General features: G+C 45.5%; 1 protein-coding gene across 6 annotated transcripts in view; it reads left to right on the top strand.

The window, feature by feature from the left end:
- Positions 1-22,598, top strand: part of MTMR3 (myotubularin related protein 3) — an 86,152-nt gene that overhangs the window by 16,015 nt on the left and 47,539 nt on the right. For 3 of the 6 annotated variants that reach the window (XM_040416690.1, XM_040416689.1, XM_040416693.1), the window contains exons 2-6: positions 14,973-15,030; positions 20,385-20,466; positions 20,539-20,628; positions 20,739-20,855; positions 21,410-21,492. In XM_040416690.1, the coding sequence (XP_040272624.1) occupies positions 20,464-20,466; positions 20,539-20,628; positions 20,739-20,855; positions 21,410-21,492 (293 nt within the window). In that variant the 5' untranslated portion in view covers positions 14,973-15,030; positions 20,385-20,463. Of the gene's footprint in view, positions 1-14,972; positions 15,031-20,384; positions 20,467-20,538; positions 20,629-20,738; positions 20,856-21,409; positions 21,493-22,598 lie in introns of those variants that run through there. The other 3 variants (XM_040416692.1, XM_040416691.1, XM_040416694.1) reach the window with 2 other exon arrangements.

Consider the following 22,598-nt stretch of genomic DNA (forward strand, 5'->3'; position numbering starts at 1 on the left):
GAGACCCATGCTTTACATAGGCCGATGCAAACTGTATGGGGAACAAATGATCATTAGTACGATTGTTCGTCCCCCATACAGTTTGCATATTTATTTATTTTATTCAAAAGATGTGCAGTCAGCAGCATTTTTCAGAGTTCAATCAAATTTCCACTGCAAATACACAAATATGTATGATTATCTTTAAATACTGTAAATTTCAAAGTTTATCAAACCAAAAAGTTTGTAAAATATCACACTGATGGTCATTTATCAAAGACCGGTCTTTAATATCCCCTGCGCCGCCGGAGGATGAACTTCATTTATAATGAGGTGCTGGACCTCCAGTGGGCCGTGTGCCTAAGGCTAGTTTCACAGTAGCGTTAGACATCTCTGGCATGGAGCAGCCTGCCGGGGATGTCTGGATCCGGCATTGCTGGATGCTACCGGTCCCATTCACTAAACATGTAGAGAATTGGCTGAACGTTCTCCGCCAGTCCGCATTATAGTAAATGGGCCTGATAGCAATGCCAGAATGCAGATAGATCCAGAAACTAGCCAAAACTGGCATAAATGGTGGTGAGGCAGATGGCCCCGTCTACACCACACTCCAATATTAAAGGGAGAACCCCTTTATTATTCATTGGGCAGAGCTGCAAGCCTAAAGCAATAGATACATGCAAGCTAAGAACAAGAACATTGTTAGTCATAAATGTACTTATTTATTCTGAGGATAGGGCATCAATATAGCAGAAGGGTAATTCCAGGCAAGGATTAATAGGGTTGATCATGCTGACAGAGCCTCTTTAAGATGTAAAATGACCTCAGGTTAATGTCTCTTGGGCTCCATGATGCATCATTTCTGACTACCAGTTTCACCTCTGGGGGAGGGGCTTAGTCGTGTGCACCGCCCACTGACATCTATGTACTAAGAGGTAATTGCTATGCAGCTGACTCAGTCTCTAGTCATGTAGCTGGCTGACACTTGATGTAAAAGTAAGGAATGCATATAAATACCAGGTGATGGCTGATTTTGAATTTTAGACTGGAGGTGTCCTTTAAAGGGGTTTTCCAGGATTTTACAGTTGATGACCTGTTCTCAGGATAGGCCATCAATATCTGATGAGGGGGTCCGATTCCCCACATCCCTGTCAATCAGCTGTCCTGCAGTAGCTCTCTCCTTAGTTTAGTGGCCAGAGCTGGTTACTGCAGGTTCCTCCTATTCACTTGAATAGGAGCAGAGCTGCAGTAACCAGCGCCATCCACCACACAGTGGACAGAGCTGTGTAATATTGGTGCCTTAGCAGGGGCGGTCACAGCAGAGGGCCCCAATGCCAAATTCTCAACCTAACCTATTCCCTTCTAACATTACATGATACAGCAATACAAAACATACAGGGTAACGCTACTGTCACACCTGTGGCAGTACAATCCGGCCACCTGATCCGGCAGAAAATGCAAGAAATCGGCCGGACACAAACCACAGCATGCATCGGCTTGTGTCCCGCTGATTCTCTGCATTTTTGCCAGATTGTGGCCGGATCTCTACCCCATTGTAGTTAATAGGGCCGGCGGGCATTCCGTCTGCATCCAGCAATGTCGGATCCAGTGAATTCCGGCAGGCTGTTCTCAGCTGGAACAGCCTGCCAGAATCACTAACGCAGATGTGCAGGTAGCCTAATACAGCGCCACATACCTCGTACATCCAGTGACTTCTCCTCTGATGTAGATGTTCTCTCTCTTCATCTTCTCCATTCAGACTAGGGTTGTTGCGGGTATTGAAATTTCGATACCCAATCTATACTTTTGTCCCGGTATCGATAAGATACTGGGATTTCCATTTTTTCGATACTGGGCTGCGCTGCTGCGCAGTCTAGTATCTCTGAACATGAGAGCGCTGCTGTCAGCGCGCTCATGTTCCCTCAGCAGCACAGGGGAGAAGGAAGCAGTCTCTCCCCCTGTTACTGCCACCAATGAACGGAGAGAGGGGCGGAGGAGGGGCGGGCACACTGCGCCACCAATGATAGGACTTTTCCTACACAGAGCGGCGCCGCTCCATTCGCCTGCAGTGCCCCATTACGGTCTCCTCTCCTGCTCCATATGCTAATTACTATCAGAGCAATGGGGAGGAGACATCAGCTTCTCTAGTGGGCATTCCTTCTCCCTGCGCTGCGATTGGACAGCGCTACAGCCAGGGAGAAGGAACACCCACTAGAGAAGCTGATGTCTCCTCCCCATTGCTAAGATAGTAATTAGAATATGGAGCAGGAGTGGAGACAGTAATGGGGCACTGCGGGCGAACGGAGTGGCGCCCAGGAATAATGGTAAGTGCTGGGACATCTCTGGGTGCCGCTCTGTGTAGCCTAATACTTAAAGTCTGGACCCAGGAAAAGTAGTCTTTACCACATATTACCGGAGGCGGGTGCTGGCAGCAGAATCACATTGCTGACACCCTGCCTCTGACAGGGAGCTGCGATCAGCCGCAGTTAACCCCTCAGGTGCGGCACCTGAGGGGTTAACTGACGCTGATCTGCCAGTACCCGCCTCCTGTATTAAGGGCTAATTATCATTGGTGGCACAGTGCGTCCGCCCCTCTCAGCCCCCCAGTATTAAAATCATTGGTGGCAGTGGCCACAGGGTCCCCTCCGTTCCTCTTCATTGGTGGCAGTGGCAGCTTCTGATCGAAGCCCCAGCAGTGTAAGCCTGGGGCTCCAATCAGTTACCATGGCAGCTAGGACACTACTGAAGCCCTGGCTGCCATGGTAACATCCCTGATGCTGTGTGCACAGAGCAGCAGGGATAGTGTGAGGTAGATCTCTATCAGGGTGAATAGGACAAGGGATGTGTGCCACTACAAAAAGCACTTTTAGTGCCCCCAGTTGAGCTTAGGTTCCCATAGTACCCCTATAATTTGTGCCTGTATAAAATACTCCTATATAGTGCCCCCAGAAAATGCCCCCATAATGATCCTCCCCCATCCCCATAGTGCCCTCCATAATATGCCAGTATAAAATGCACCTATAGATGCCCCCATAATGCTCCTCTCCCCCCTCGACCATAGTGGCACCAAAATGGGTTCCAGTATTAAATGCCCCTATATACATATTGCCCCCCCCCATAATGAGTGCCAGTATATAGGGCCCCCAGTAGATGCCCCCATAATGCGCCTCATCCCCTTCACACTTCTCCATAGTGCCCCCCATAATATCTACCATTATATAGGGCCCCCAGTAGATGCCCCCGTAGTGCTCCTTTCCCCCCACTTCTCCATAGTGCCCACCCATAATGTGTGCCAGTGTATATGGCCCCCAGTAGATGCCCCCCATAATGTGCCAATATATAGGGCTCCCATAGTGCGCCCCATAGGACCCCCCCACCCCATACTATACAAAAAATTATGAAAACAATAAACTCGCATACGTACCTCCATGCTGCTTTCAGTGATGTGATGCAGGCCTTTTCCGGCCTGTGTCCCGCACTGTACAGCTCAGGCGGCACGATGACTAGGCCTGTAGCTAACGATTATTTTAGCAATCGAGTATTCTACCGATTATTTTTACGACTAATCGAGTAATCTAATAAGAAAAAATGGACTGTTTTCCTTTATAAAAACTCATTAGACCCCCTGCCATCAGTCCCCAACATGCTCCACCATCCCCCAGTGCCTTCAGCTCCACCATCCCCCAGTGCCTTCAGCTCCACCATCCCCCAGTGCCTTCAGCTCCACCATCCCCCAGTGCCTTCAGCTCCACCATCCCCCAGTGCCTTCAGCTCCACCATCCCCCAGTGCCTTCAGCTCCACCATCCCCCAGTGCCTTCAGCTCCACCATCCCCCAGTGCCTTCAGCTCTCCTCCTGACACCTGAAGTGCACAGTGTCATTTGTTGCTATAACGCTATGCACTCCAGGCGCCCAGCCTTAGTCGCGCCCCCATCCCCTCGGTGTCACCAACTTATGTTTCCAGCAGGGGTGCCGCCGACACCACATTGTTCCGCGCTGCTCTGGGCCTGATGTCGCAGTGCGTCAGGTCACGGCGTGCGTACGTCAGGAGGTCCGTGCAGCGCGGGACCATGGACGTGCTGTGGAGTGTCCGGAGTCCCCCTGCTGGAAAGATGAGTGCATTGCGGGCCAGCGGGAGACCACAGAGCGGGAGTAATAGCAAGCGCTTCACTCCCGCTCCGTGGTCACATGACACAAACGAATCCTCGATGCAAAAAATTTGCATAGAGGATTTTTTTTGTGTCTAATTACTTGATTTAATCGAGTACTCGTTGCAGCCCTAACAATGACGTCATCGTGCCGCCTGCACCGGCCTCTGATGGGGCCTGTAACCTATCAGAGGAACGGGCAAGGGAGACTCCTCTCCCCTGCCCCACCACACCATTCATCCGTATCACTGTCTTGAGGACGGCGATACAGATGAATCTAGAGATGAGTGCTTCACAATGGAAGTGCTCATCTCCACTCCTGCTGCCCTGCCGCACTGGTCCCCTGTGTAGCCGAACCGGCCTTAGCTACTGAAGAACAACTGTTCAGCGGGGGTGCATGGTGTCTGACCCCCTCTAATCAGATATTAATGGTCTCTCCTGGGAATAGGCCATCAGTCTTTAAGGTCTTTACCTCCTACAGGATGAGCACACTTCACTACAGCTATAGTGGTCATTTTTCACAATGTTTGACTACAGGGTTTTCTGTGCCTATGTATGTACAAAACAGGAAATCATGACTAATATTAGATCTAGTGGCCAAACTGCAGAATTTATAAAAAAAAAATATATTTTTTAAATATGTTGAGCATTATATTGGGATTTAAATAGGTCCTTTTCTGATGACTGTGATAATCTATATTGTTTCATTCCTTTATTATTCCAATTAGCAGTTTATGAATAAAGGCCATCTAGGTATCCCCATTTGGGGGGGATGTCGCTGCACGGACTTGCACTAGTAACATAGTACATAAGGCCGAAAAAAGACATTTGTCCATCCAGTTCGGCCTGTCATCCTGCAAGTTGATCCAGAGGAAGGCAAAAAAAACCCTGTGAGGTAGAAGCCAATTTTCCCCACTTTAGGGGAATAAAAAATTCCTTCCCGACTCCAATCAGGCAATCAGATAACTTCCTGATTATGCAATTAGTGCTGCCAGGGCCAGACTGGTAACACCTAGTTGGGGATTTATTCATATCTTCAGACTGACCCAGTCAATCTCAGATGGATGCCAGCATGCCCAAAAAAGAAAAGGCTCAATTTCCCACCATCAAATCCAAAAAGGTCCTTATGGCATTAGCCTATCTCTTTAGATCTTCTTTTTCCACATACAGTGAGAGAGCAGTGTTTCATCCTGTATAATAGACTGCTCTTTGTCTCCTCTAAATGGGTATAATAGAGTAACGGCTCAATATACAGTTATTAGAATAGTTCCCCCAGAATTGTCATTTAAAGTGGCTTTCTGGGATTAGGATAGGTCGTTAATATGAGATTGTCGGAGGTCCAGCTCCCGGAACCCCACCGATAAGCTGTTTGAGGAGGCCACGGCGCTCCAGTGAGAGCGGATTACCAAGCACAGCGATGTGCGATGTATAGTGGCTATATTTGGTATCACAGCCCGGGCCCGTTCACTTGAATGAGTTTTACCTAGGCCACGTGAGCAATGTTCATGACGTCACTGGGCTAGGAAGAGCTCATGAAGCGCTGTGGCCTCTTCATACAGCTGAGGATAGGCCGTCGGTACGAAAATCCTGGAAAACCGCTTTAATGTGGAATGCAATTCTTATTTGAGCAGACAGGAGAGGTGACGGTACAAGTGCCCTAATTAATGTACACATTTTAATTGGAGTGTGTCATTAGAAAATGAGCAATTGTTTAACCCCTTCCTGACCAGCATCGTACATGTACAGCACAGGAGGAAGTGATTTCCCTCCTTACAGTATTAGGCCTCTTTCATACGACCGTTTTTTTTCCCTCGTTAATGGGCCATTTTTTGCGTTCCGTATACGGAACCATTCATTTCAATTGTTCCGCAAAAAAACGGAATATACTCCTTATGCATTCCGTTTTCGGATTTCCGTTCCGTTGAAAGATAGAACATGTCCTATTATTGCCCGCAAATCACGTTCCGTGGCTCCATTTAAGTCAATAGGTCAGAAAAAAAAAACGGAACACATATGGAAATGCATCCGTATGTCTTCCGTATCCGTTCCGTTTTTGCGGAACCATCTATTGAAAATTTTATGCCTAGCCCAATTTTTTCTATGTAATTACTGTATATGCCATACGGAAAAACGAAACAGAAACAAAAAATAGAACAACAGATCCGTGAAAAACGGACCGCAAAACACTCAAAAAGCCATACAGTCGTGTGAAAGAGGCCTTAGAATGTATTGGCTCCGATGAGCCGAAGTTATTGCTCCGAAGTCTCGCAAGACTTATAATAACTTCAGACATTTTTACAGTAAAAAAACAAACCTTTCCCGAACTCGAGTTCGGTAAATGGTTTTATACAGTACAAATTCATTTATGACGTTATTACGCGAAGTCACAAAAAAATATATAAAGTTATGGTTGCTGAAATGCAGAGAGGCAAAAATCAAAACCTTTTTTTGGGGTTATTAAAGGGTTAAGAGCAGCTAGACCATAAGCACAAGCCAAATTACTTGCAGGTTTTGCTATGAACTGCTCCTAATCATCCCATGTCAGTTGCATCTCGTGGAATTTGGATCAAAACTTTGCACGGTTTTTGGCCTTGCCCTTTTCTGTGGCAGTTTTGCACATGGATTTAGCTCAGAACCCACACAAAGAATAATCATGTCCATTATCTTGTCCCACGCCGTGGTTTATAGAACTGCATGTGGGACTGCATGTGCACCAGAACGCTGAAAAACTTTAATGGGACACATTCCTGAATATGTACTCTGAAGGGGATGTTCACATGAGGGGTATATGCCGCTGATGTCTGAGGACTCGTTCATACGACCGTGGTTTGGTTCCGCATCCGAGCTGCATTTTTTTTTTGCGGCTCGGGTGCGGACCTATTCACTTCAACGGGGCTGCAAAAGATGCGGACAGCACTCCATGTGCTGTCCGCTGCTCCGTTCCGTGGCCCCGCAAAAATCATAGATCATGTCCTATTTTTGTCTGTTTTGCGGACAAGAATAGGCATTTCTATAATGGGCAGTCCGTTCGTAAATTGCGGAAGGCACGCGGTCTGCATCCGTGTTTTGCGGATCTGCAATTAGCGGACCACAAAACACTGCACGGTCGTGTGAATGAGCCCTTGTTGTGGAATAGTGGGTGAAGATTTAAGGTCTGCAGCATGTTAACCAAGGCCTCATTCACATGACTGATCTGCGGATTTGATGCAGGCCCATTTATTTCCATGGGGCCCCATAAAATGCGGACTGCACACCGTGTGCTGTACACATCCATATGTCCATTCCGTAGCACCGCAAAAAATAGAACATTTCCTATTGTCTGTTTTGCTGACAAGGATAGGCATTGTTACAATGGGTACACAAAGTAATGGATGCCACACGTACGCTGTACGTCTTTTTTGCAGATCCACGTTTTGCGGACTTCAAAATACATATGGTCAAAACGCAGATCTGCAAAAAGTACAAATGACATTGTATTGCATCCCCTTTTTTTTTTTTTGAGGATCCATTGTAACAATACCTTTTCTTGTCCGCAAGATGGACAAGAATAGGACCTGTTCCCTTTTTTGCAGGGCTCCGGAACGGACATACAGATGCAAACAGCACACGATGTGCTGTCCGCATTTTTTGCGGCCCTATAGAAATGAATGGGTCTGCATCCGATCCACGAAAAAAAAATGTGGATCGGATGTGGAACCAAAATACATTTGTGTGAATGGGGCCTTAAGGCTTTAGATTTGCACCTTTTTCAACGCATGGAGTGAAATCCGGTGCACACCTGCTGCAAAATCCAGCACAAGTCCACATTTCACACGTGCAGATTCACTGGAAAATCCATCCCGTGTCGCCATACCCTTAACGTACTTGAATGGAAACCGCTCTGTAGTAACGGCTCCATCCACTGCTGTGCAGTTCTGGTTCCTGTTTCAGGCACCCAGAACTTCTTCTTCAAACAGCTGAGCGTGCCAGGAGTCAGACCTCCGCCAATCTGATATTGACGACCTACCCTAAGGGTATGTCACCATTTGTTCAGACCCGGAGAACCCCTTTAAAACCAGTGCAGTCAGAATCCGTGGTAAATCCTCATCAGGGGTGACCGTTTCTGATATAACAGCATTTGGATGAACAGAGGCTTGCCCGTAATCTGTCGCCCCCTACCTAAAACCTAGCAGCCGACATTTAGAAGCCAGGCATGTTTTTGTCCTCGGGCAGTAGCTGTACCCGCTCATTATATTCCCTGGCAGAGCGCCTGACGCTGACTATAGGAAGAGGTGGCAGGTAATTATGTCTTCCTGACTGACATTGCTGGGATCTTTTCCCCTTCTGAGATACAGGACCGTGGATTAGGGGATCTGACCAGTGAGGCCAGCGCTGTGGAAATAGAAAGTGTGTATTTTCTTGGTTGGAAAGAGAGAGTCCGTAATTCAAGCTGAAATAAAATCTGCCAGCCCTGCTTTCTGGAGACAGAACAGGTATTTATTACATACAGAGCGGGCTTTGTGCTCCCCATGGCTCCTATAGACAGACGGGTTCATGTCTGGCCACTTATTGCAACATATTGCGTGATGTGCATAGTATTGGGTTAACCAGCCAAGTACTGGAGACTTCATTGTTACGCAGCTCTTTATGGAGTGGAGATGGAATAGGTGTCTTTCCTCTACCGCTATATGCAGTATCTTTGGGTAGAATAAAGATGTGTTCAGGATTGAATCAGCAATTCTTGAACATGATGTAGTAGTAGTTAGCAATATGTCCTAAAGTAGTAATCTTGTAAATATCGTATCCGTCGCCGTGAATGTGTGGACCAATATACCTTATAACTAGCAGGATGTATAGGAAAGGATGGAGAAGACTTGTGGGGTCATTTATCAAACTAGTGTACAGTAGAACTGGCTTAGTTGCCCATAGCAACCAATCAGATTCCTCCTTTCATGTTTCACAGCTCCAGTGGAAAATTAAAGGTGGAATCGGTATTTTTAAGAGATGTACAGGTTCATCCTTACTTTGTGTGCTACATATGTACATTTCATGCAACTCAAGACCTTTATGGAGCAACTGTTTCCATTTACAGGTTGTGCAATCAATTCAGTACAAGTGAGGAACCTGGAAGAGCTTTGCTATACCAATGTCATCTGCATTTACTACCGTTTAGTTTTTCTTGGGCTTAGTCACTTAAAGGGCCACTGAACCTTCAACTAGGAGCAACGGTGTCTTAAATGATGAACAGGAGTGAAACATTTTCCGGACTGGGATTGCTAGACTTTGGATCTGACACGACTTTTCTCGAGCTTTTGGACGTGTGCACCAACTCTTGCAGCTCTCTTTGCACATATGTAAAGTCTTGACAACTTTGTAATGCTTGTTCTACTTTCACACAGGTTTTGGCTTTCCGTTTGTGTGATCCGTTTTGGACCGCTTGCGAGAGCCCTGAACGGATCAGTTTGCATTCTAATGCATTCTGAATGGAAAAGGATCCGCTCAGAATGCATCAGTTCCGTCTCCATTCCGCTTTGGAGGCGGACACCAAAACACTGCTTGCAGCCTTTTGCTGTCCGTCTGATGAAACTTAGCCAAACGCAATAGAAGACGGATCCATCCTCCATTGACTTTTAATGGTGTTCAAGACAGATCCGTCTTGGCTATGTTAAAGATAATACAAACGGATCCGTTCTGAACAGATGCAGACGTTTGTATTATCTGAACGGATCCATCTGTGCAGATCCATTAAAGGGGCACCATGGACCTACAATGATTTCCAGAATGAACATTTAAAGGGGTTGTTTGGAGATTTTTTTTCTAAATTGGCCAAGTGCAGGAACTTCTATAAAATAACAAGAACATATTTCTCACCTTTTTAAGGGCGTATTTTTTATTATTGCATTCGATTTTATTTTTGGCAAAAAATAATTTTTCAATTGGTCTGTATTTCATTTTGTTCTTCTAGTTTTCACTCTGTGTATCTGGCAGACTTCTCAGTGAACCCATCACAAAGCGGCTCTGATGGTTTGATCTGTAACCCTCATCTCTGAACTCCTGATAGCTTAAATGAGTTCTTATAAGCTAAATTTGTATAAAAATGATAATTTAGCTTTATTGATTGTTTGAGCTATTCGACAAGTACAGATGTGGGCTATCGATCGAGCCATCAGAGCAGCTCTCTGACTGATTTACTGTGAAGCAGAAAGCAGTCTGCTAAAAATGCACTGAAACTGAAAGGCCCCTTTCACACGGGCGAGTATTCCGCACGGGTGCAATGCATGAGTTGAACGCATTGCACCCGCACTGAATCCTGACCCATTCATTTCTATGGGGCTGTGCACATGAGCTGTGATTTTCACGCAATACTTGTGCGTTGCGTGAAAATCGCAGCATGTTCTATATTCTGCGTTTTTCACGCAACGCAGGCCCCATAGAAGTTAATGGGGCTGCGTGAAAATCATCGCAAGCATCCGCAAGCAAGTGCGGATGCGGTGCGATTTTCACGCATGGTTGCTAGGCGACGATCGGGCTGGGGACCCGATCTGTATTATTTTCCCTTATAACATGGTTATAAGGGAAAATAATAGCATTCTGAATACAGAATGCAAAGTAAAATAGTGATGAAGGGGTTGAAAAAATAAATAAAAATTAACTCACCGAGTCTACTTGATTGCGTAGTTGCGGATCTCTGTCTTCTGTAATGTTGAGCTGCCGGCTAAGGACCTGTGGTGACGTCACATCACATGATCCAATCACATGGTCCCTCACCATGGTGATGAACCATGTGATTGGACCATGTGATGAGCACAGTGACGTCATCAAAGGTCCTATTCCTGTGCACAGCAAAGAAGAAGACAGAAGAGATGCCGGCTGCGCGATCAAGTGGATTAAGGTGAGTTTAATTACTCTTTTTTATTTTTTTTTATTTTTTTTTTATAACCCCTCCAGCCCTATTTTACTATGCATTCTGTATTAAGAATGCTATTATTTTCCCTTATAACCATGTTATAAGGGAAAATAATACAATCTACACAACACCTAACCCAAACCCGAACTTCTGTGAAGAAGTTCAGGTTTGGGTACCAACATTCTCACGCGCTTGCAAAACGCATTACAATGTTTTGCACTCGCGTGGAAAAATTGTGCATTTTCCCGCAACGCACCCGCATCTTATCCGGGCAAAAAACATGACGCCCGTGTGAAAGAGGCCAAAGGTGTAGATCAAAATATTTAACCATCTTTAGCCCAAAATTAGTAGAATGCAATGATTTAGAAAGGGGTCTACAGTCTTTAAGTGTTTCACCGCTCCAGTCCCCTCTGGCCCAGTATTCACATGACTACTGCAGCCAGTCACTGACCTTAGTAGTCAAGTGTTCATGAACGGCATGTGATCTCTAAAGCCAGTTATTGGCTAAAGAGCTCGCATGTGCAATGAATCGGACATAGTCACTGCTGGATCTGCAAGAACTTTAGCAGTTAGATATTTAGAAGGGTTTTCTTTTTTCTTTTTTGTTTTAACTGATGACCTGAGCGCTGCCTTCTCGAACAGCTGATTGATCGGTTCGGGTCAGACACCTAGGACCCCATCCAGATACTGATGACCTAGATACTGATGACCTATCTAAAGGATAGGCCCTCAGTTAAAAAACAAACAAAAAAAAACTCTTTTTAAAGGGAACCTGTCACCTGCAAAACGCATATTAAACCGACCACAGTACTTTACAGTATCCCCCAGTGTGTTGCTAACCATATTTTTCTTTGCTCTTTGCGTTTCTTCATACTTGTTAAAAACGTTGTTTTAATGTCGGTTGGCGCTGTCTCCGAGTCAGGCTTGAAGTCAAGGGGGCAGCGGCCTCCTTGCTTCAAGTAAAGCTAAGCCCGCCCCTTACCCCTCCTCTACAATTAGATGGACATGCTGCCGGGATCGCGCTCTTCTAGCGCATGCGCGGTACGCTGCCTGTTACAGCGTGACGGGCGCGCGCGCAATCAAACTGTCCGGAGCATCCGCAGTCAGCAAAATGTAGGCGGGTGAGTGAGGATCGCGCTGTAACAGGCGGCGTACCGCGCATGCGCTAGAAGAGCGCGATCCCGGCAGCATGTCCATCTAATTGTAGAGGAGGGGTAAGGGGCGGGCTTAGTTTTACTTGAAGCAAGGAGGCCGCTGCCCCCTTGACTTCAAGCCTGACTCGGAGACAGCGCCAACCGACATTAAAATAACGTTTTTAACAAGTATGAAGAAACGCAAAGAGCAAAGAAAAATATGATTAGCAACACACTGGGGGATACTGTAAAGTACTGTGGTCGGTTTAATATGCGTTTTGCAGGTGACAGGTTCCCTTTAAAGAGTTAGTAATATTCTTTACTTTAATCACATTTCTGCCAATTAAAAATAAATGAATAAAAACCTTGTACAACCTTTTTAAGTCCCTTTTGGCACTGCACTACTGTTACTGGAAGTCCGGGACATGTTCCATGCAAAGGATCCTTGAAATCTTATTTTGTACCAGAAATATATAGAGCGTTTTTTCTTTGTGGAAGTCATAGGTGTTTCCAGTTATCCATCTCACATCTATATGACAGAACGGGTGATCATTTTGACTGGATTCCCTTTCCATTCGTCCCAGATATGAGTCCATAGTGCGATGTGCTCCTTCTTATATTGGATGCTTCCAGCTTGGACTTTGCATTAAAATATATAAAGTCTCAATGAGTCACAGTAAATTGTGTAAGGCCCCTTTCACACGGGCGAGTTTTCCGCGCAGGTGCAATGTGTGAGGTGAACGCATTGCACCCGCACTGAATCTGGACCCATTCATTTCTATGGGGCTTTGCACATGAGCGGTGATTTTCACAAATCAATTGTGCGTTTTTCACGCAACGCAGGCTCCATAGAAGTGAATGGGGCTGCGTAAAAATCGTAAGCCAGTGCGGATGCGGTGCGATTTTTACGCATAGCTGCTAGGAGACGATCGGGATAGGGACCCGATCTTTATTATTTTCACTTCTAACATGGTTATAAGGGAAAATAATAGCATTCTTAATACAGAATGCTTAGTAAAATAGGGATGGAGGGGCTAAAAAATTAAATTCACTTCATCCACTTGTTCCAGCAGCCCGCCGCGCCTTCTTTCTTCTTCTTTGATGACCTGGGAGGAAAAGGACCTTTGGTGACGTCACTGCGCTCATCACATGGACCATCACCATGGTGATGTACCAGGTCATGGACCATGTGATGAGAGCAGTACGTCACCAAAGGTCCTTTTCCTCCCAGGTCATCAAAGAAGAAGAAAGAAGACGAGCCGGGCTGCGCGAACAAGTGCATGGGGTGAGTTAAATTTATTTTATTTTTTTTAACCCCTCCAGCCCTATTGTACTATGCATTCTGTATTAAGAATGCTATTATTTTACCTTATAACCATATTATAAGGGGAAATAATAAAATATACACAACACCTAACCTCTGGGTTCCAAACATGACGATTTTTCTCAGGCGCGTGCAAAACGCATTAAAACGCTTTGCACTCACGTGGAAAAATCGCACATTTTCCCGCGACGCACCTGCATCCTATCCGGCTCTCACGCGACGCCCGTGTGAAAGAGGCCTAAGGCTGGGTTCACATCACATTTTTCCCATCCTTTTAAAGGGGTTGTGTCATTTCAGTAAGTTGCATTTATCAGGTAGAGGAAGTTAATACAAGGCACTTACTAATGTATTGTTATTATCCATATTGCCTCCTTTGCTAGCTGGATTCATTTTTTCCATCACATTATACACTGCTCGTTTCCATGGTTACGACCACCCTGCAACCCATCAGCAGTTGCCGTGCTTGCACACTATAGGAAAAAAGCGTCAACCTCTCTAATGGTAGCGCACATAGGTTGGTGCTTTTTCCTATAGTGTGCAAGAACGACAACTGCTGATGGATTGCAGGGTGGCCGTAACCGTGGTAACAAGCAGTGTATAATGTGATGGAAAAATGACTCAAGACAGCAAAGGAGACAATATGGAGAATCACAATACATTAGTAAATGCCTTGTATTAACTTTCTCTACATAATAAATGCCATTTGCTGAAGCGACACAACCCCTTTAATGTACATGTTAGGCTACTTTCACACTAGCGTTCGGGTGTCCGCTCATGCGCACCGTTTAAAGGGGCTCACGAGCGGCCCCGAACGCATCCGTCTGGCCCCAATGCATTCTCAGTGGAGGTGGATCCACTGAGAATGCATCCGCCTGCCAGCGTTCAGCCTCCGCTCCGCTCAGTGAGCGGACACCTGAACGCTGCTTGCAGCGTTCGGGTGTCCGCCTGGCCGTGCGCAGGCGAGCGGATCCGTCCAGACTCATAATGGAAGTCAATGGGGACGGATCCGCTTGAAGATGACACAATATGGCTCAATCTTCAAGCGGATTCGTTCCCCATTGACTTTCAATGTAAAGTCTGAACGGATCCGCTCAGACAACTTTCACACTTAGAAAATTTTCTAAGTTTTAATGCAGACGCATCCGTTCTGAACGGATGCGAACGTCTGCATTATCGGAGCGGATCCGTCTGATGAAACATCAGACGGATCCGCTCCGAACGCTAGTGTGAAAGTAGCCTTAAACGGATGCCTCAGACTGATGCCATACAGTGGCATCTGTTCACCTTAGAGTTCCATTATAAAAAAAAAAGTATACTTTTTATTTATTTTTAATTTTTATTTTTTTACCATTGTGAAAATAACATACGTTTTTTAGTTTTTTTACTGGACTGTGCAGGATAAAAACGTGGTGTGCTGCGTTCTTGTATCAGAATATTCTCTTAGGTTTGTGAAGATGTAGCCATGTACATCACACACACTAACATAATGGTTTATATTCACAGGTCCTGGGGTAAAATGTATTAAAGGAAATAGTTTCTCATCAGGCGGACATTTTTGCAGGTAAGTAAGCTTCATGTAATTGAGAAATCTTTTATATGGCAGAGACATATAAAAGAAACCTTTTAATGGCTAGCTGAAAATCCACACTGCATTTTAAGTTGTGCGGCTTTTTTGCGAATGGAAATCTGTGGTGGAAAATCTGCAGGATTTCCACCACATATGGCATATACCCTAAGCAAAAAAAGCAGTTCATAGATGCTAAAGCTGCATTTAGATGATTGTTGGGATGGAAGCACACCTTCCCGACAACTGCCTGCTTGTTACTGGAGGCGAAGAGTTGCATTTATTCTTCAAGAGAAAGATGTACATTTACATTATTTTGCTATTTGGTGGTTTTGCTGGCCCATCATTTTGTGATATTTGAGTCTGCTGCACCGTGCAGCACAATATACTGCCCCAGCAAAACCAGATACCACAGAGCAGCACAATATACTGCCCCAGCAGAACCAGATACCACAGTGCAGCACAATATACTGCCCAGCAAAACCAAATACCACAGAGCAGCACAATATACTGCCCCAGCAGAACCAGATACCACAGTGCAGCACAATATACTGCCCAGCAAAACCAAATACCACAGAGCAGCACAATATACTGCCCCAGCAGAACCAGATACCACAGTGCAGCACAATATACTGCCCAGCAAAACCAAATACCACAGGGCAGCACAATATACTGCCCACGCAGATCCAGATACCACAGAGCAGCACAATATACTGCCCACGCAGATCCAGATACCACAGAGCAGCACAATATACTGCCCCAGCAAAACCAAATACCACAGAGCAGCACAATATACTGCCCCAGCAGAACCAGATACCACAGTGCAGCACAATATACCGCCCAGCAAAACCAAATACCACAGGGCAGCACAATATACTGCCCCAGCAGATCCAGATACCACAGAGCAGCACAATATACTGCCCCAGCATATCCAGATACCACAGAGCAGCACAATATACTGCCCCAGCAAAACCAAATACCACAGAGCAGCACATTATACTGCCCCAGCAGAACCAGATACCACAGAGCAGCACAATATACCGCCCAGCAAAACCAAATACCACAGGGCAGCACAATATACTGCCCCAGCAGAACCAAATACCACCGTGCAGCACAATATACTGCCCCAGCAGAACCAAATACCACCGTGCAGCACAATATACTGCCCCAGCAGAACCAAATACCACAGTGCAGCACAATATACTGCCCCAGCAGCGCCAAATATCGCAGTGCGGAACAATTTACTGCCCCAGCCAAATAACTAAATACCATAGTGCAGCACAATGTACTGACCCAGCGGAAGTATTGCTTGCCAACCCACCTGTCATTGTAATCCTGCCTGTGATGATCCTAAGATATCTACTGAGAAGTGATCTCTGTAAAACAAAGTGCCAGTCTATTATGAGGCTCAGGATTTTTAATATAGTGATGTAAAAAATTAAAGAGTAAGGCGCCTTGCAGACAAACGTGTCTGGATTAGCTCAGGATGCGTTGCGCATTTTTCACTGAACGCATTCGTGTTTAGTTGTTCAGTTTTTATCGCGCGGGTGCAATGCGTTTTGATGCGTTTTTCACACGCGTGATAAAAAACTAAATGTATACAAACAACATCTCTTAGCAACCATCCGTGAAAAACGCATCACATCCGCACTTGCTTGTGGATGCGATGCGATTTTCACGCAGCTCCATTCACTTCTATGGGGCTAGCGTTGCGTGAAAATCGCAGAATATAGAACATGCTGCGATTTTCACACAACGCACAAGTGATGCTTGAAAACCAATGCTCATGTACACAGACGCATTGAAAGGAATGGGTCCGGGTTCCGTGCAGGCGCAATGCGTTCGCATTGCACCCGCATGGAATACTCACTGTGATTTTGTAGCATCACAGGGAGGCACGGAGCATTATCAATCATGTTAATGCTCCATGTCTCTGCTGTCCGGAGCGGGGCTTGGCACTCTTTCACGCAGCAGATTCCACGCACGGCATCCGCTCGTGTGAAAGAGCCCTAACTGCACGTTGTAAAAACTTTTGATATGTCATAGTGACATATTAAAGGTTTTAATTACTGGCTGAGACCACTAATTGCAAGAACGAGGAGCTAGAAATGCTCAGCTGAGCACTCTTTCTTTGCTGTTGAATGCTGAAATGAAGACTGCCTCATTAGAAACTCTTTGATGCCATCTTACGTTCTGTGTTCTGCAGCGAGGAGTGAGCGCATTCTGTTGAGAGATTCTAACACCCGTCTTAGCAATTGATGGGGTGGAGGTCTCAGTGCCTGGACCCTCACAGATGAAAACCTTTGATAATGTCCTATGAAATATCAAATGTTTTTACAAACTGCAGTTACTCTTTAACCCCTTCCTGAACCACTCCGTAAATGTATGGCATGGCAGCAAACATGTTCATACACCATGGCATTTACAGTATCGCAATGGCTCCTACTCAGGAGCTGAGCCAATACAGTTTGCATCCAGTGTCAGCTCTGTAGAAGTTGCTTTAATTAAAGCATTTAAGATACACTCTAGTGCTCCAAATCAGGGTACCCCAAGGGGTTAATATCCACGCGTGGTAGAGACAGACACCGACGCACACAGGTGAGTCAAAATCTATCTCTGTGTATTACAATGATTAAAGCGGCTTATACATCTTCAGGGGGGGCGGCCCCCTCTGAGGCTCATGCCATTATTTCATTGGCTAAGAAGGAAAAAGAGATAAGAAGAAAAGAGATAACACTTGTTCATTTTGCACTATCTTACAAACTTTGGTATGTGAATTTAATGTAAACATCTGTGCATCAGCGCCATATTATAAGGGCGTCGTACGAATATTAATACTGCTTAAAGGGGTTGGTCACTTTGTTAGCACTTATTACAACTGTAAAGAAAGTAGGGAGATATTACACTTACTAATATATCTTCTTAAGCAGATCTGCCTGGTTTTCCTGCTATTGGCAGCCATGCCTTCTCCTGTCCTGCTCTCACAGCTGCCTGTCTTGTCCAAAGCTGCAGTGCCATGGAGGAGCAAGCTTGTCCATGCCTGAAGGAGTGTGCTGCTCCCTGGGTCCTAAAGCACCCTGCTTGTATCAGATGTGCTTTCCTTCTGTGTCTGACACTCCTAGCTGTGCAGGGCTGGAGGGGCTTAGGCTGCATTCACACGTCCGTGCTGTGTTGCGGACCTGCAACACACCCGCCCGGCACCCCTATAGAAATGCCTATTCTTGTCCGCAGCTGCGGACAAGAATAGGACATGCTCTATCTTTTTGCGGAGCTGCGGACCCAAAGATCGGGGCCGCGCTCCGCAAATGCGGACAGCACACTGTGTGCTGTCCGCATCCATTCCGTCCCCATAGAGAATGAATGGGTCCGCACCCGTTCCACAAAATTGCGAAACTGATGCGGACCCATTTTGCGGACGTGTGAATGGAGCCTAAGCAGGAAGATTCAAGCAGAAATAAAGAAACTTTTGCAGGAGAAGCTGTGATGGCTGATGGAAGCTGACTGTCTATAGACTCCATCCACTCTGTCTCCTGTACTGAGAGGCTACTGCTGTATGTGAGGATGTAGCAGAGCCAGGAAGGTGCTGTGGAACACAAACTGTGAGCAATCCCAGTGTCTGTCCTGTTTATGGCCCCTCTGCTCTGTGATCTTATCACAGACATGTTTATTACAGTCAGACCATGAGTTTAACCCCTTCTGAGCTGTCAATATGGCTGAGGTCAGTGATATCAGCAGCAGTCACTGGTCTCATCTGTAAATGTGTGCCCTCTCCTTCCTGCACACTGTATATAGTGATATGTGACCCCCACCACTGTATACTGTATATAGAGATGTGTGACCCTCTGTATACTGTATGCAGTGATATGTGACCCCCACCACCACCATCCATTGTACCCTGTATATAGAGATGTGTGACCCCCTGCACCGGAGGATCTCATTATTATTATCATAGTACACAGTGTACAGGGAAGGGGGTGTCTCTATATACAGTGTACAGGTAGGACACATACAACTATATACTGTTTATAAGGTACCAGTGTACACTGGTAATTTGTGACCCCCTTTATACTGTATATACAGATGTGTGAACCTCCTGTATACAGAGATGTCGGACTACAATCATTTCTCTTTTTCCCCAGGTGAAGGGTCATATATTCATAGATGATTTCTAGGCTGTCAGCTGAGAGCAGGTCGTGTGATGATAGACAGGATGCTCCTCGCTATGTGAGCAGATCAATTTGTACTTCTGGCTTCATTTGAGTCAGAAAACTGGCGAACATGAACATAAATTTGTTGAGGCGACTGGTCACGCCCCCTCCTGGCCATTGTCATGCTCTGTCCTGCTCTATCCTTGTGTTAAAAATTAACAAAAACCTCAATACATCCCTGAAGGAAGCTCTTGGCGGGAGTGTAAGCCAAGCCTAAAACTATGCCTGATGAGGATTTCTAAGTAGCCTTGGGTAGTATGGTACAATGATGTTTACCTTTCTACCAGTACTAATGTCTTTCCTGTCTTTGTTAGGAAGTCCAGCCCTCATGACACTAGAGGATGAAATATTAGTATCTGAATCTTAGACTAGGACCAGCTTCTTTATCCTTTTGTAAAAATGTTTTGTGGAACATGTGACACATGTAGCGGTGATTTCGATGGTATCTCGATCATTTCTTATTGTTTTCATTTGCTTTTCCTTTTGCTTTTTCGGAAATAAACGTATATCCTGCAACCTGTTGCTTTCCTTCTGATGTAAAACTCCCAGCATGCTTGAACTGCCGGCAGTTGTAGTTTCATGTTAGGCCTGTTTCTCACTGCCGTTAGAGCATCGCAGCATAGAATGACGGGAATCGCCCAGCAGCGGTATTTCTCTGGCCGATTCTCAGCATTTTTGCCGGATTTCAGCAGGGCCTCAGCCGATTGCATTATAGTTTATGGGGCCAGACAGCATTCCGGCAGTGACTGATGCAGCAGGCTGTTCCCGAACGGTACAGCCTGCCCGATCTGTGACTGCTAGTGTGAAACTAGCCTTGGCTGGAGAAGTAACAAGTTTCAGATCAGTGCTGTGGACATTTGGTTGAATATCCAGCAGTAGAGGTTTTTGTGGTAATGAAAACTTTTAGAACTCCCAGTAAAGTCTAGGTGGTCTCATACATTGTAATGCTAGATACTCCAATCCTGCAAATGACATTTTTTCTACTTGAGAACTACGTGTTCGTTGTTCATTCGGGTTTGTGGATCCACGTGGCACTGTGCTAACAGACATTAAGAAAAAGCCTTTTATTTCATTGATTGCATAGTGTTGCTATGCTGCCTCTTTTGATTTTGGTGTTTGACTTTTTTTTTTTCTGTATCTTAGGAGAAATTCTGTTTGGTGGAGAGGCCTCAGGGAAGAGCAGTCATCCACCATTGCTTTCCATATCTGTCCTGGATAAAACATGGTAAGACATGTGATGTGTGTTATGAATAGATTATCATAAAGATGGGGAAAATCACACTGAATACCTTCTTAGGATGAAGAAAGTCAAAGTAGTCTTGAGTGTATCCAAGCAAATCAGATTTTTCCTCGCAAGCAGCTGATCCGGGAAGATGAAAATCTTCAGGTAAGGATGCCACAAATAGTCACACTGTGAATAGGTAATATGCCAGATATCATCTTCTTGTCCATGTATAATGACCTTTTGGGGTTCGTTTTCGTAATGTACCTGCTCAGATTCCTTTCCAAGAGCTGCATGGAGAGAGCACAGAATTTGTGGGTCGAGCAGAGGATGCCGTCATTTCTCTCTCCAATTATCGTCTGAACATCAAATTTAAGGAGTCCTCTAACAATGTAAGTACGTTCACTGGCTTACACTGTATCCTTGTGTATACAATACTATGTACAGATTCAGAATATTTTAAGAGACACAGTTCACAGGTCTAAGGGCTTCGGCACTAATGTCTCAGCAATCCTTGCTGGTTGAGTGTCTGTCCAGAGTTTGCTCTGGTGATTTGTGTTCTTGAAAGTGCCATCTTTAGACCAGGTGCTACACAGTAACCTATCGAAGCAGAAAAGAAGCCGTGTCCTTGCATTTCTAAGAGCTCCAGTAACCTGTTGTATTGCTGGGTGTTTGTCAACATGCTTGCCGACTATCTCCAGAAACAATCAGCATGACTGAGGTCCGGCTCTCTAGAAATGTGATCTCTCACGGCATCCTAATAAACCGGTTCTTATTGTGCTTGGGATGTGCTAATTCAAAAAAGTAATTCCAGCGCACAGATTCCACATGGTACCCGAGCTATGCACGAAGTATATTGCAGTCTGAATAAGAAGTGTACAGTTTTGTAATTGCTGTGCAGCCATTTTATGTGTCGTACAGTGTAGTGACGTTTAATTTCTCATAGGTTCCACTGCAGCTGATAGAATCTGTAGAATGTCGTGATCTCTTTCAGCTCCATTTGACCTGCAAGGATTGCAAAGTAATTAGGTAAGACAGAAAGTAAACTTAAAGGGGTTGTCTCACTTCAGGAAATGGCATTTATCATGTAGAGAAAGTTAATAGAAGCCAATTACTAATGTATTGTTTTCTCGCCCATTTCCTTGGGGGACACAGGAACCTTGGGTATAGCTCAGCTCCCTAGGAGGCGTAACACTAAGGCTGCGTTCACACGGGCGAGATTTCCACGCGGGTGCAATGCGGTAGGTGAACGCATTGCACCCGCACTGAATCTGGACCCATTCATTTCAATGGGGCTGTTCAGATGAGCCATGATTTTCACGCATCACTTATGCGTTGCGTGAAAATCGCAGCATGCTCTATATTCTGCGTTTTTCACGCAACGCAGGCCCCATAGAAGTGAATGGGGTTGCGTGAAAATCGCAAGCATCCGCAAGCAAGTGCGGATGCTGTGCGATTTTCACGCATGGTTGCTAGGTGACAGTCTATTCACTGTATTATTTTCCCTTATAACATGGTTATAAGGGAAAATAATAGCATTCTGAAAACAGAATGTTTAGTAGGTGATCAGTTGAGGGTTAAAAAAAATTAACTCACCTTCTCCGTTTGTTCGCGTAAGTCCCGGTCTCTTCTTTACTTCTCAAAAGATGAACTATGGGCTAAAGGACCTTTGGTGACGTCAGATCACATGCTCCAATCACATGGTCCATCACCGCGGTGTTTTTTGCTTAGTGTCCAAGGAGGCAAGACACTCCCTGTTTTTTTTTTTTGTTTTTTTTCTAATTTTTTACCTTTTACTTTTACTTTTATTTTTTATTTGTTAATTTAAGTTGATTTTCTATTTCCTTTAGGGACAACAGAGACGCCCGGACCTCTCTGTTTCTCCCGGGGTCGAGTTGCGCCAGGGCCGGTCAACTGCACTTCTGCCTCCCCCACAGAAGACAAGGTGGACCAGGGCAGCCTAGCTCCCCTGCATCCCGCCAGCGTAAGGGTCGCCCGCACGCAAAGTCCCTCTTCCAGCGTCCTGCCACTGCGGTGCCAGTAGCTGAAGGGGCGACCCTGCTGGAATGGACCGAGGGTGAAGACAGCAAGATGGTCTTCAGCCTCACTATCAGTTCGTCGCCCTTCCCTTCGGC

This window comes from Bufo bufo, chromosome 2 (genome assembly GCF_905171765.1).
Source record: "Bufo bufo chromosome 2, aBufBuf1.1, whole genome shotgun sequence".
NCBI lineage: Eukaryota > Metazoa > Chordata > Amphibia > Anura > Bufonidae > Bufo > Bufo bufo.